The sequence below is a fragment of the Fonsecaea pedrosoi genome (genome assembly GCF_000835455.1).
Source record: "Fonsecaea pedrosoi CBS 271.37 unplaced genomic scaffold supercont1.5, whole genome shotgun sequence".
Taxonomy (NCBI): Eukaryota; Fungi; Ascomycota; class Eurotiomycetes; order Chaetothyriales; family Herpotrichiellaceae; genus Fonsecaea; species Fonsecaea pedrosoi.
Window position 1 is genome coordinate 1,071,778 of NW_013550611.1, and position 14,875 is coordinate 1,086,652.

The following is a 14,875-nucleotide window of genomic DNA, read 5'->3' on the forward strand; positions in this document are numbered from 1 at the left end:
CACACAGTTTTGGTCAGCGCCACGCTAAGGCGTATCATTTTAGTGCACACTAGGAGGAGATCCAGAGCGTCATGAGTCCGAATAACGGAATTTGGGGTATGGTCAGAAAGAAAAGCACAGTTGAGATTGGACGTGAAATGAACCCTTTGACTGGTGACACATTTGCGATTTCCCGGGCTCCAAGACGCAAAGAGCGGCATCGCCTTGTTCCGCTTCGAGGCCACGCCCATCATAATTATTTTAAGTATCCCAGACCTTGCTGTCCAAATAGCATGACGTTCGTCGTCGGAGCGCTTAGACGGCTCGGTAGAGGTCTAGAGACCTAGGTACTGGCCGGCGGCATGTGGAGCGGCTTCTGAGTGATGGGTATGGAGCGGCACAGTAACCTGAAATGGATCCCTGGCAAAGTCCTATGGCGGTCCTAGCCCCTCAGGCTCCGTAACGTCATAAAGAGTCATTACAATGACGGAATACAACGCCAGAAGAAGTATGCCGTCGAAATATGTTGACAAGCCACTCTGAAGGAGTAGGACCGCAATCAGAGACGCGATGAACACTGCTATCGCTGCAACGGGGTCGAAAGCCATATTCAGTTCATCCATACCAGCGATCTGTCCAGCAATGATCAAGACCGGTACCACAAATAGGATGATCTGTATGACCGTCGCTAATATGCAGCCAAAGGCAAGCGGCAGACGATTCTTCCGAGCCACGAGTATGTGTGGTCCAAGACCGGACGCGTTCGCAATAATTGGAAAGATGATGAAGCCGATGAAGTTTTTGCTTACCCCAAAATCGCTTACCATCCCCGGAATGCTGTTCAGGATGTTGTGTGTATAGAGTACAATTAAGCAAGTTGAGCAAGACAGCAAAATGCCCGTTGGCAGCGGGTGCAAAATGTCGTCGCTTTCTTCCACTTCCGTAGAAAATTCGTCGTCATCGAACAGGTCGGCATGAGACGAGACCTGGAAGTAAAGATATGCGCAATAGACTAACAGCAAAACGATCGCTAATCCCAGGGTCAGACTTCCATCGTGTCCATGTAGCTTCCCGTTGGCAGGGGGGGAACTTGTCGTCGAGGCCAGCGCGGTTGGCATTATCAGAATGCCAATTAGGATGACGGCAAAAATGGACAAGTGGGAGACGATGAAGGAGTTGTAGTCTTGATGTCGAAATTTGAGGCCGCCAGCTAAGCAACAACAGCCAGTAAAGAATACAAGGTTCAGCAGGATATTTCCAAGGATAGTGGCTTGTACGATTTGCAGTTCGTGGTATCTGAGCGCCACAAGACCTAGCTGAGGCAAATTAGTGTAACTCCCACGAGCAAAAGAACTAGGTACTCACTACCAGCTCTGTCGTATTAGCAAAAGTCGCATGGAGAATGCCACCCAGGACAGGGTTCAGAGTTGCACTTAATTCAAGAGTGCAAGTCTCCACGATGGATGGCAGCGGGATCATCGCCAAAGAATTCAAAGCAAGCTGTGAGGCTGAACCCCATTCCGCGGCGTTTGCAACACACGCGAGGGGAAAGAAGATGATTAAGGCATGAAGATATCGTCCACCCAACACTTGCCAAATGGGGGCACATAGCCATCCCACTTGTCGCAATGGAAATGGTACGTTTTCACTACTCGTGATACGGGGCAATAGGGAGGTTCTCTCATGAGGGTCTGAGAGGGGTCCATTCACAGCGGGCATATGCACACTCGTCTGGGAGGTGGTCTTCGAAAACTGCTTTCGAAGAAGAGAAGCCGCTAATCAACACGTTAGATTCTCAAAAGGCCTAGCGATTGAGGAGGTCATCGACCACGTACACATCGTAACTGAGCTCTATTCTCTCACCGAGGTAGAACTTGAAGCCTTAAGAAACTGAGGTCTGTGCACTTCAAAATATGCGCTGGCTTAGGAGCCCAGAGTACAAGCAGCATGGAATGCGACGAAGCGGATGTGGGATGCAAGACCGGGAGAGTACACGACATAACAATAAAATCAGACATTGCAGCATGGCGGCCATGGTCAGGCCAGCACGATCTCGCGGCGATCATCTGCGCCGCCAAGCCGCCAAGCCGCTTACTGTAGTTTAGCCTAAGAATAAGTTCCCGAAGCTCCGACGTCAACCGGACCCCGTCTTCTGCTTTCCCTGCATGTTACAAGAGATATGTATATCGATTCCATACCTTCCTGGTGTCATTTAAAAACAAACTAAAAACTCGGCCTTCGTCCTTTGCCATGCGAAGATTGCTTTATGCTCGACGGAGAGCTGGGGCTGAGACGCCCAAAGCAATCAACAATGGTGACCACCGCGAAAGCAGAGTTTCCAAGGCTGAGACAAGCGGTGATGCTTCTGCAAAGGAGGAACTACCCCAATGCGAACTAAACTGTTGGGTCAAAGAGGCAATGCGCACTCCCTTGACAATAGACACGAAGACGCCAACATATCTCGGCGACGATGCGAAAATTTCAATTTCGACCGAGAACGCAAAGGCTTACCAGACTCTAACCGGTTGGCAGACGCGTTTGATTGTCCTCCACCCAGGCGATGCAGACTCGTCTATCACCTGTGACCTGATCGTCGTGAATCTGATTGACGGCCCAGGACTCGGAATCGATGGTACCGATGATACAGTGCTATACGATGCGCTTTCCTATTCCTGGGGCCAACCTGCTCTTGTTTGCGAAATCATTTGCAACAATCAAAGGTTTGGTGTCCCGAAAGAACTGGGCCATGCCTTGAGCTATCTTCGTGATAAATCTACCAGTCGATATATATGGTGTGATGCTATCTGTATCAATCAGCAAAGTCTGGCCGAAAAGTCAAGACAGGTGCAAAATATGCTCAGAATTTTCGAGAAGGCTCACAAGGTAGTGGCATGGATTGGTCTGCCGGCGCCGGAATCTGGACGTGCTCTTGCGGCCCTTGGTCTAATGAGCGACTCTGCCCGTCGAAATTCCACGAGCAACCATAGGGAAAGCTGTCAAATTGACCTCAAAACCATCGCTACCGATGTGTCCGCACACTTGGCGCGTGCGTGGTTCACGAGGACATGGGGTGAGTTGCTCGCAATATATATATCAGCTACGGGGAGTGCTCGCTGGAAGCTTCCTGCGTATAACCCTTCGCGCTAACAGCAGTCTCTACACCTAGTTCGGCAAGAAGTATTTGCCGCTAAGAGGTTATTCATCCAAGCGGGCTCTAATCAGCTGGACTTCGAAACCTTTGTTGGCGGCGCACAACTCCTACTACAGCAGATGCCAGACACCCCCAAACGGTGGCCTACAACTTTGAGTGTCTATCAGAACGAGTATCAGCACTTTGGAAGCGACCGAGACAACTTTCAATCACCCAACACCAGACGCCACTTTGTGGGACACTGGTTCGATGTGTTGGAGAAAGGTCTACTATTCCAAGTTACCGAGCCACAAGATCGGATTTACGGAGCTCTCGGTCTCCTCACAAGCCAATCAATCAAGTTCTTCGCGCAAGTCCCAGAGGAATTGGAGACGCAAACCGCCAAATTCCCTATTGATTATAGCAAGTCTATCAACCAGGTCCACCAAGACGTTGTCAAGTTTCTGATCAACACGACAAAAAGCCTAGCAATTCTGGATGTCTTTCGACCTCGAAGTCCCAAACATTTGTCGAATGATCAAACAGCCTCATGGGAAATAGACTTCCGGAGGATTGAAACGAGGTATCGTGTAAGTTTCTCGATCGAGATGGCTCGTGGTGACCCGGTGTTGCAGCAGGACTACGCCAAATGCAACAAGCTGAACCTCCGAGGTCTGCAGGTGGCAAAGCAGATTGTCGGGATCGATGCCAAGAAAGATATTTCCCATCCCAAGGATCGTTCCAAGCCGATTTACGGAAGGTCGATATCGCTCAACGAAGTCATGCGAGGATCGCAGCGCCGAGGAACCATGGGACTCTCTGTATCGATCGAAAATCCACCGTATGCTTTTGTGTTCTCAAATGTGCAATCCTCCGCGACAACGTTTGAGTTGAGACATACGTTGGTCAGGCACGAAGAAATGTCTGGGGAATTTGCAGAATACCTTGCGAGCGATCATTTTGTGTTCGCTTACGTTGAAGACTACACCGACGAGGAGTCTAATCTCGAGATAGCTCCCCTGCATCTGCTGGTTCCTCGCTCTACTACCGTCGACGACCGAGTCGTCTCCTTTCAAGGCAGTAGGTGTCTGCACCTTATAAGGCCATCGGATCAGAATGCATTGGAACATATTTACCTTGGACCTATTGCTGCAGTGGTGATTGGTCAAGATCAGATTCGCAGGTACGCCATGAAGAATGAATTTTCGGTCAAGTCTGTCACAAAAGCCTGTGACACTGAGCTGTCGCGAAGCCAGAGTGTCTATGAGCTTGCCTGAGCAAAGGCCAGAAAGTAGGGCCAGAATCTGCCGTGGGACACACCCCGGTTCGATTGCAGAAAGACTCCGCCGCTGGAGACATTGGTCTATTACTACTGGTACTAAGCGGGAAAAGAGAATTCCACGCCCTCTCCCAGGTCATGACGGATCCTTGAATACACGGGACCTGGAACTGAGAAGGCCGGGACTCTAGAGGGTCGTCGGGGCCCTGCCCTGCCCAGTTACCACAACCGGGCTAGTCTGCAGGCTAGGGGACCTCTCGGGTGCCTTTTGAGCGTCATGCCACGGCCTCAAGAGGCCCCGACGGCGCACGATTCGGTTCCGCGTTAAAGCAGCGCAGGGGGCGCCAAGAGAACGCAGGGACAGATAGCTAATAGTGCTTTCTGAGAGAAGGGTGCTCGAAAGGGCTCCTTTCTACAGATCTTCCTCATCCTGCTAGATCGTTCTTTCTGCATTCGGGGGGGCGATCGCTGCTGCCCTGGCTGATCCAGTGAGGTGAGTTGAGCGCGAACACGATTACATTTGCAGGCCCAAATGTCTCTCCGGGCCATCACCTGCCAGATGATCTTGCCTTCCTGGTAACAGATAGCCCTAAGGTTCTAGGCAATAGAAACAATTTTTGATATATATTTGCCGCTGTACACAATCAACACGAATATGATTTTCATGCCTGGGCCATGTGTGGCACCATGAGGTCGAACGTCTGGAGTCCAGTTGGTGGCGGCTGCCTGCCCAGGGATTGATGGCGCGGACCAGATACACCATTTGGGTTTCGTGTGGGTCAGCGGCAGTATACCATGGGAGGTTCTGGGACTTCTGCCATTCCTCCGGCACGCACAAATGAGGCGCCTTGCTCAATACTTTGAGACAAGCCAAAATGCATTTGGTCGAACCCGGTTGTCGAGTATCGCCGCCACCCTCGCCTTGTGCTGAGCGAAAACCTTGGTGGACCGGTGGACTTCCGAATCGGGTGCCACCAGTGCTATTAAGTTATGGGTACCGTAGGCCAGGAGAGAGGCGTAAATCGGCAAATATAGGCGGGTGTGGTGCCGGGAACAGGGCCCCCCTGGCCTAGATTGTGGGCGCAATTGATCCACCATCATCAGTCACGTGCAGAAGCGTCTCAGGTTGAAGCAGCGAGGCTCAGGGCCACGTTCAGGTCCAGAGATGGAAATCGTGGTATCACAACGAACGAACTGCACTCCGAGCAATTTATGCCGCAGATGAGGTAGCAATAACAATGTCAAGCAACAACAAGCCGCGCTTCCCACATGATATGGTGAATGACTCACCGATATTCTTCACGGGGAGGTGGCCCGTCAGCCATGAAATCATCAATAAAACCTCTTGCCTCTCTTTCGAGAACGCTCAAGCTCTCCTTCTTCAGCAAAGCCTCTGGGTTCTCGCGAGAAGCATGAGCAACTATATCACACATTCACTGGCACTAACAGCTGTCGTACAAATCAGGAAACTATGTCGCAGCTGCACATCACCGCGGTGTCGGACTACTCTCAAGTCCACCATTTGAGCTCCGCGACTCCGTGTGTATCTGCTCGACACGCTCTCATGTATGATTGACCGCTACCTCTTCTTCCTTCACTGTGTCGGTACTGTAAGGTCTGCCAAGTCGAAAGCTACACGACATAGCCCTTGTTCTGTTTTATGCCTTTGACATTCATGTCTTTCCACATGAGAATCGCCATCAACCCCACGACCCAAGTTGAGACACCAGCAATCAGCAAGTATCGCCATGTGTCTCCATAAGATCTCTGAATTGCCAAACGGACAGGTGTGCCCCACTCGTAAGATAACTGTTGTTGAATGTCGGCATAGATTGTGGTGAGATTCCCTTGGCTCTCAGGAGGAAGATACAAAGCGAGCTTTTCGGGCATCGTGCCTTGCCAGATGGCCGAGGAGATTGTAAAACCCACGGCAGTGCCAATGTAAGCAAAGAGATTTAGCAAGGCGATACTGACGGCAAAGTATTGCTGTGCAGAAGCGGCCGCCAAAATGCCAATCTCGACCGTGAGCATCAAGATGCCGAATCCAAGATTGACAAAAAGGTTGCTCATGGCAACGTAGCCCACATAATGATCAGGGTGACGGAAATGTATCATCAGACCCGTACCAAGGACCACCAGAGGAAAGCCGAAACAGAGACTGACAGGTTTGTAGCGTCCGGTGTATGAGATGATTGATCCGGCAACAAGATTCATGACAATCTGGGCAACCGTGCCTCCTTGTATGAGATAACTTGCTTCAGTCACAGTCAGACCGTTGACCACCTGAAGAAACGAGCTAAAATACCCGTTCCAACAAGAAACACTCAAAAAGAGCATAAATGCTGTGACGCAAGTGCCGAGGACCGTTCGATCTCTAAGGATTGCCCATGGAGTGAGACGGACACGAGCAAAAGACCTTTCCCACAGTACAAAAGCTGCGAGTAAGATTATTCCAAAGACGAGGAAACATATAATGAGGGCAGATCCCCAGCCCTTGGCTTGCTGAGTGTAAAGATTGAATGGGAGGAGGAAGAAGGCAAAACCCCCAGATATGCACAAAAGTCCAATCAGGTCAAACTCGTGTGCATAGTATACAGCAGATTGCCATAGTGTACGTTCGTCGTGATTGTGTTTTGGAAAGACACCCTGCTTCTTAGCCCTCATGTATTGCCACATGAAGAGCCCAAAAAGGGGTAGAGTAACTCCTGGAAGGAGAATACTTTCCATTCCGAAAGCCCAGCGCCAACCGGCTCCATTCAAGAATGATGTCGAGATGGGGCCTGCAATCCATGATGTGATGAGATATGGTGAATTGAGCAAAGCTTGCATGAGACCGCGATGGCGAAGTGACGACGTATCCGCAATGAAGACGCTGAGGCAGTATCCGACACCGTTGATCCCGACAGTGTAAAAGACTTGCGATGCCGCATATGCTTCAACGTTGTTGCAAGCGGCTGACATGATCAGGCCAACAGTACACAGAAATACACATAGTAGAAATCCGTGTGGACGTCCAAAAATGTCCAGGATTTTCGCGACACCCAAATTTGTGACACCGCCAACCACTTGACTCAAAACTCCAGTGGTGGGAATAAGTGAATGTTGAGCAAAGGCTGAAGTCGCGTAGGGGAGCAAGGCACCACTGACTCCCGTCACAATGCCTTGGACAAGGTAGACAAGCCAGATTGCGACATAAGCCGTGACTAAAGTAGATTTTGTCCAACTAATTGTTGTGGCCTCGGCCTTCTGCACACCAGCCTGAAAATTGGTGTCGATGGAGTTGTCGTTAGGTGCATTGCCATGAATTATGTCCAAGCCGTCGTGGACTTTGGTGTTTGAACCATCTTCCGCTTGATGGACACTGCTAATCGCTTTCGTCTCAGTATCAATTGTAGGATAAGTGCCTGTAGGAGACCTTTCGGAAGCCATTTCGTGCTTCTGCCTCTATATATGAGGCTGCTTGGGCTGCTGAAGCTTCTTCTGTCGAAGTCTTGTATTGGCCCACGTTCGCCTAAGTGTTCAATTTGCTGATCTCAAAGTTATATAACAATTTCGTTGTTGACTGTTTGCACGGGGATGATGGGGCGGATAAGGTATTGTTTCCGAGAAGATAAATTCGAGGGTTCTGTGATATCTCGCCTGGTACTACAAGCCCAGCAAAATAGTCGTGGTTACGTCGAGCAGGTTTTGTCCGTTAGCGAGATCATTCACGGGACGGAAAAGAGTCGCCCACACATGAGCAAGTTTTCTATCCATTAGCGTGATAACGCACATGGGATGGATATGCAACTATCCTCTGTAGGTTGAGTGGGATAGGCTGAAGCTAGAGCGAAAGCCGCACATCTGCCCAAAACGATACGACAAAGGTCTTATCTACCTCGTATATGCAATGACGTTTCGTTTTCCTTCGGAATCGCAAATTCAGGATGGATTGCGAAGACAGATTCTGCCAGAGCACGAACTCAAGGTAGAAATCTCAACATCTATATTCGCCGATCACCACCAAGTCTTCAGTACGTCTACTGTCACGACCATTTTGGTCTACTGGAGAGCTTCTGGCTACTTCGCTTGCTAAGGGCTATCTCTGCGGTGACCTTGACTTCGGAGTAATATCATACACCCGGGCAACCCTCTTGATCAGAGATATGCCATTACTTACGAACACAGGGCATTCGTTGGCGAAGAGCACGCATCGCTCACAGAGTCAGGGAATTTTGACAGACACAGAAACATACTTACGCCCACTTGACCGATTCAAGGCTCAGTGACACGGGTTTCGGTCTTTTTTGTTCGCAAAAGCCGACGCGACTCTAGCAATGGACGGTGTGAATGCGGCTGGTGAACAAGTGAATCAAATATTTTTAGGGTATAATGTATCTTGGGCAATTCAGGCACAGCATAGGCGATTGTTGTCTTCGATCCTCTCATACCGGCACTGTGCTCTTCATTATAGTAGGCTGGAAGTGACGATCAAGCGCGCGACTCTTGCCAGCGACATAACATGCAATATACTTCCGCCAGCTAGTCATTTGATACTTGCCGTACGCCATCTGTTCCTATCGCGTAGTGTGTACAGAGTCTCCATAGCTTGTCAGCTCCATCGAGTCACAGCGCGCCAAATGTTTCTGCGACGCATTGCCATCGACAACGGTCGCCTTGCGCGCTGAGATGACTCCGCTTCCCCCATGCTTTGCCCGCCAGTGGTGCCAGAACCAGACGCCTACCAAGAGGCAGAAAACCCCTGCTATGACCGACCCGAGGATGATGGCTATTTTTGCGCCGAGAGAGAGGCCTGTGCCACCGCCACTACTCTTTGAGCCATTGTCTGGGAACGTAAAGTTCGTCGAAAACGACGCGCCTGCGTAGGCGACACCGATGGGATCTGAACTTGGCTCAGCGGTTCGATTCGCCGGGTTGAGAACTCTGTAGCGAGATCGAGAAGTCAGTCGCTGGCCGACGAGCGATTGGGAAGAGAAAGTGCAGAAAACAGTCGACTTGCTTGGTCGCTGCTGGGATTCAATACATACCCATATATCGAGTAGATGAGACCGCCGTCGAATACTAGAGCAGGCTCGCTGACAATCTTGGCGTTGTTCACATACGCGTCGCCTTCATACGACGTGATAGTCAAGTCAGTGCCCTCCTGCGTCGGGAGAGTGATCGCTTTGGACGGTAGTCCGTTAAGCAAAAAAACCCGCCGAGCGACGTGATAGGAGACAATATCGAGAAATTCGTCCTCTGTCCAATTGCTGATGACGCTTCCAATCATATCCCACGCGTATGAAATAGGAAGAAAAATAGTCACGTTGGATACCTCGTTGATGATTTGCGCCGAACTGTTGCGTGCATGAATTTTAGCGTCTAGAAATGGCGAGGGTGGGCCGGTCAACGCACTGTGGTTGTAGCTGTCGTCGAAGCTCTGGGGTAGTTCGAGCACGCTTGACAAGGTATAAACCACGCCGTTGGTGCAGTTGACTGCCGGCGCATCTGAACGACTCTTTTGACTGTTGCCGGACCAGAAAGTGACAGCGGAGGAAAATGCATTTCCGCGAGCAACCACTATCCGGGTTTTGTTCTCAGAAGAATCGGTGTCAGCGGGCTGGGGGGATGCTTCGATATACTGGAACGCATCAGCGTTGATTGAGTGATGGACGCCGGCCAGGACATGGTAGGTCAAGAGCGCCTCGGAAATATTGGCGACTCCATTGATTGCAGAATTTTTGGGTACTAGAACCGTGATGTTGTCGCTGGCGAGCGTTTTTGATAAATTTGGATATTTGGCCAAGTATGAGGCGAAGGTCGAGGTGCTGTCATTGTCGTTCAGGTAGTCAATAATCGAGGTTGCGTTTCCTGCGGCGCATGTAAGGGCCGCAAAGGCGAGAAGCAATATCAACGACATGGTCGACACGGTCGCTGGAATCTACTTGGCTGAGCATGTGGCAGGAGGAAAAGGGAAGAATGTGGAAGCCGTGGTAGGTTCACGAATAAATCCGCCCCTCATGAAACGAATGACACTTATTTAGGGCCGGTAACTCTGCTTGTACTCTAATCATCTGCGGTCCTGGAATCTAAATTGAATACTGCGACGATGGTCTTGTGGACGGGACTACTTTGGCGGCGGCATAGGGTGCTTGAGAATGCGAAGTTGTGATCACTTATAGCAACGGGGGAGAGCTGGGTCACTTTGCTGTCATACATACATTCGCTTGCGCCGCTAACCCCCCTCATTCCAATTGGGCTTATCGTGGCGGAGGCGGAGATTGGTGAGCACCTTTTGACAAGAATCTGCTCAATAATCTGCCAGTGCCACATCCTTGAAGAAACTTGCTCCCTTCCCGTGCAGCATTATAGTTTTCATTAAGTACAGGACTAAGTTAACAAAGGGAGGCTTATATGTAGTCAAGTCAAAGGTTCGAACACTCTAGCGCGCTGAGGGGGCCTACAGCGCGCTCGAATTGTCTTTCCTCTGCCCCGTCTGGTACCGAACGGACCGGTTAAGCTTGAAGAGGTCAAGCACTTGGGATCTTGATGGTTGGTTTGTGGTCCAAGCTGCTTAATCAGGTTACCGCGAGATGGTTCTTTTGCATATTCTTTCAGGGACTCATTCAGATTCGTGATGTGGGTATTATGACGGCGGTTGTGATGAAAGTGCATAATCTGACCCGTATTGGAGGGTTTTACAGTTCCTCTCCAGCGCACCTACACTGTCAGTCTTCGTCTTGTATGGAACCGACTTTGAAAAATTCACCAATCTGCGTTCTGCCGGCTGGGACTAGACTTTGTGGTACAACCGCTGGGAAGGGATGACTTCCGAACTCAAAGTAGTATGGGAACAGTCGGATAGAGAGTATTTGATCCTGGGCAGGGCGTGACTCTCCACGGCCATCTTCGAATCCTCGAGTGTACTCAAATGACTCTCTCAGCGTAATCCATATCTTGTTGAATCCATAAATAAAGCTGAAGACTTGGATAAATAATAACGATTCCCTGCGAATGCAGGAAAAAAGACGGGCTGGCGTGTTCCTGTCCTCCGGAAAGAATACGACGAAGGGGATCATGCTTCGCCAAGAAGGCCTCCAATTATATTAACCTGATTCGGTCTGGGGGTGGGTCTCGCAATGGCGCCATACATCTCGATTGGTTGATCAAGTGGTGAGCATGTTTTGAGGATTATCCTTGGTCCCTACAGGCAGACAACAACGCTTTGGAGCAAATTTTGAGGTCGAGGCCGGGAACAATGCGGGTAGTATGTCCTAGTACTTGGCCAGGATGTCAATTCCGGCCTCTTTTGTCATCGAACGGCTCTTCAATTGAAACGTTAGACATTTGCGTTGAATTCACCTGAAATCAAGTTCAGCTTCACATCTCCCACCCCATGGAGGGGAATGCCTGATGCGAAAAGACACAATGTCGAAAATCGAGCCCATGAAGCGACACGTACACGCCGGCTCCGCCGCATCTGAACATCAACATGTTGTCAACCAGTTTCTCCGCATTCTTTTCTGGTACATTGTGCTTGCTGTTGTGATTTTCATTGCTGTGCGACGCTTGATCTCAGTCTTCAAGCGTAAGTGGAGGTGTGTTAACTCTCCGCTCTTGATCACGGTGTGGTCGCACTGACACACGCTAGCTTTTGGCCAGCATGGGTGAGAAGAAAGACGATCTTGGAGAATTCAAGCCCTGTCTGTTCCATCCTTCGATACAGTGCTCTTCTTGAAGCGTTGTATCGCAGTTTTGGCTACCGACAGATGGGGTGGACCACCGGCTGGAGCAGATATTTGTCTCCTCCTCCCGTGGGAGAGATACTCTTCCTCTGTGGATACTGGATCCTCTTGCTTCTCATGCTATGGACCAATGTGATTTTCAAATCTCAATCACCTATCTACGGTATCGAGTTAGAAGTCGTGGGAAATCGAGCAGCATGGGTTTCAACTACACAACTCCCCTTGGTCTATTGTACGGGCTGCAGAATCAATCCTATCAGCCTTCTGACCGGTATTTCACATGAAAGGCTGAACTGGTTTCACCGATGGGCTGCCAGAACGGTCTTTGTCACACTTATTGTACACTGGGCTTTCTTTTATCGCGAATGGGATCTCACAAACTTTGTTCAGCAGGAGATTGAGATTATGCCCATGGTCGTCTGGGGCTTTGCCGCTTGGGGAATGTTTGGTTTCATGGTGATGACGAGTTTTGGCTTCTTTCGAAACTCCTACTATGAAATTTGGCTCTTGGTACACGTTCTTTCTGCTTATCTCGGCTTGTGGCTAACTTACACGCACACCCATTGCACGACGTTTTTTGTACTCGCGTCCATTGGATTCATCGCTTTTGATCTACTTGGAAGGACTTTTTTATGGACGATGCACAACATTCACCCTTTTAAAGCCAAAAATGAAACTCAGGCGGTCGGATACAACGCCACAGTTCGACTCCTGGACGACAAATATATCCATCTCAGCGTTCGAGATGTCTCATTTGGTTGGAAGGCCGGTCAACACATATATATCACTGTACCTCACCTACGTAAAGTTGAGTCACATCCATTTACCATCGCAAGTCTTCCAGGTGAGTCAGGATCAGCGAAGAACGTCGATTTGATCATCAAACCACACAGTGGTTTTACATCTGACCTGTTTCGCTGGGGACAGGATCAGTCATCCGAATCCTTTACAGTTTTCCTCAACGGGCCCTATGGAAATCCACCTCAGCTCGCAGGCTATGATACGGTCGTTCTGATCGCTACGGGCAACCGGGCATCATTCATTTTGCCACTGTTCCAAGAGCTGGTCAATACAAGCGTTGATGTACCACGGATCTACATACATTTGGTGTCTCGGACGTTGACTGAGACCGACTGGTATTTGGCTCAAATTTCGGCCTCTCTCAAATCTATGCGGCTTCATCGAACGGAGATCGAAGTTCAAGGGCACTTTACATCTTGCAACCCAAGTGAGGCTTCCGTTATAGCCTTGATCGAAGAACGGGCACTGCATCCTTCTGCAGCTGCAGTAAATCGGAAAACCTGTGATCGACCTGATCGGGGAAGAACGGACTGTCACCCTGAAGTCGACATGAGCCAGCTTGACAGAAATAAACCTTCCATGAAGCTGGATTGTGGACCAAACCTCCACTCTGACAGGCTACCCTCTATTGTCGTGGTTGGTACAGAGAATGCAGAAGCTTCCGCAGCTTTTGCACAAACCTCGACTGATAGCGAAGACGAAGAACGCGAAGACGAGAAGCACCTGTTAGATGATCCACTGTCGGACTTGGACCAATACTCTTTTGCGTTTACACAATTACCCAGCGGATGCTCCTTAAATTTTTCTCTGCACCGGCCCGCCGCTGATGACATGATCAGAGCCCCTGTGTTAGAAGCGCGTGGGCGCGTGTTGGTTGTTGCGGCAGCGGCTGGAAGTCTGAGGAGTCAAATTGCAACATGTATCTCTCGTCTGAATCGGGAAATCATCAGACCGGCATTATTAAATGAGGATCTGGATGTTGGTCCTATCAGCTTGGAGTTGTGGTGTGAGGTCAATGGTGACTGAGGCTGGTTTCTCGCCGGGCTGGGCTAGCCGCTCATAACCCTCTAGAATCACGCTTCAACTCCCTTTCTCATCCATGTTTATCTTCGGTAGCTGCTTTTTCCCTCGCTCTCACACCCGTTCCTCCTTGTAATTCGACTTGTTTCCAAGGACCGGCTATCTGTCCCTTCACCTGACCTGAAACGGTCTTCTGAACCCTTGCGCCCTCAGAAAGCGTTGATCTTGCCTTCCACTCTGTGTGAATGTATCCTCTTCTCGCTGTTCCCTCCCGGGTCGCTATTTGTCGTAATACTTTGACCAATCACGGCTTACTCACTAGTCACCAATCTGGACAGCCTTCTATTAGCCTCCTTTGACTGGTTTCACTACGGTGCCCACGATCTAGGGATTCCAAACGGCACGAGATATAAATAACTCCAGAGGAGATGTCCGGTGTAGCTATAATCAAATATCACACTGCCTACGGAGAAATTGAACTGCTCTCTGGCGTCGGTCTGCGCTCCAGGTACGAGCCAAGCGATTCAAAATGGCCCTTGACCACGCCCAAACTCCCCAAGTCTCACAGTGGAAGCAAGAGATCAAGATTGATGGATCTATAGCCATGTTTCCACCTCGTGGCGGGCGAGCCGTTGTGACCAATCAGAGCACATATAAAACCCCCTAGGCCTTATGATGGCGTTGTCGTTGAGCGCATTTTCTCAGGTCATACACCTGGTAGAACCTGCTCATTGTCGGCTGTGTCCTCGGCGGCACCACTTTCAGGTTGACAGCGCGCAATTTTGGGCAATACCCCAGCAACGCGAGTCTGGCCAGCCTCGCTGACACGACATGCTGGACCAATCCCGACGAATCGAAATCTAGGAAATGGAAATTGCCAAATTTGAGATTACCACACACGCATTGGAAGACATTCAGGAGATGGGAGTCCAAAGAGCCTCC

The 14,875-nt window shown here is 50.0% G+C and overlaps 5 protein-coding genes across 5 annotated transcripts; 2 read left to right on the forward strand and 3 right to left on the reverse strand.

The window, feature by feature from the left end:
• Positions 1 to 410: 410 nt before the first annotated feature.
• Positions 411 to 1,458, reverse strand: Z517_07863 (calcium/proton exchanger; the record flags this gene model as incomplete). Its single annotated transcript, XM_013426384.1, has 2 exons — positions 411 to 1,295; positions 1,345 to 1,458. 2 exons carry the CDS (start codon positions 1,456 to 1,458, stop codon positions 411 to 413), a joined length of 999 nt encoding a protein of 332 aa, XP_013281838.1.
• Positions 1,459 to 2,229: 771 nt separating this feature from the next.
• On the forward strand, positions 2,230 to 4,386 carry Z517_07864 (uncharacterized protein; the record flags this gene model as incomplete). Its single annotated transcript, XM_013426385.1, has 2 exons — positions 2,230 to 3,049; positions 3,146 to 4,386. 2 exons carry the CDS (start codon positions 2,230 to 2,232, stop codon positions 4,384 to 4,386), a joined length of 2,061 nt encoding a protein of 686 aa, XP_013281839.1.
• A 1,634-nt stretch (positions 4,387 to 6,020) lies between these two features.
• On the reverse strand, positions 6,021 to 7,817 carry Z517_07865 (uncharacterized protein; the record flags this gene model as incomplete). Its single annotated transcript, XM_013426386.1, has 1 exon — positions 6,021 to 7,817. One exon carries the CDS (start codon positions 7,815 to 7,817, stop codon positions 6,021 to 6,023), a length of 1,797 nt encoding a protein of 598 aa, XP_013281840.1.
• A 1,127-nt stretch (positions 7,818 to 8,944) lies between these two features.
• On the reverse strand, positions 8,945 to 10,287 carry Z517_07866 (uncharacterized protein; the record flags this gene model as incomplete). The annotated part of the gene is made up of 2 exons (XM_013426387.1): positions 8,945 to 9,311; positions 9,416 to 10,287. The coding sequence occupies 2 exons, from the start codon at positions 10,285 to 10,287 to the stop codon at positions 8,945 to 8,947; spliced, it is 1,239 nt and encodes a 412-aa protein (XP_013281841.1).
• A 1,508-nt stretch (positions 10,288 to 11,795) lies between these two features.
• On the forward strand, positions 11,796 to 13,939 carry Z517_07867 (uncharacterized protein; the record flags this gene model as incomplete). Its single annotated transcript, XM_013426388.1, has 2 exons — positions 11,796 to 11,965; positions 12,019 to 13,939. 2 exons carry the CDS (start codon positions 11,796 to 11,798, stop codon positions 13,937 to 13,939), a joined length of 2,091 nt encoding a protein of 696 aa, XP_013281842.1.
• Positions 13,940 to 14,875: the final 936 nt, after the last annotated feature.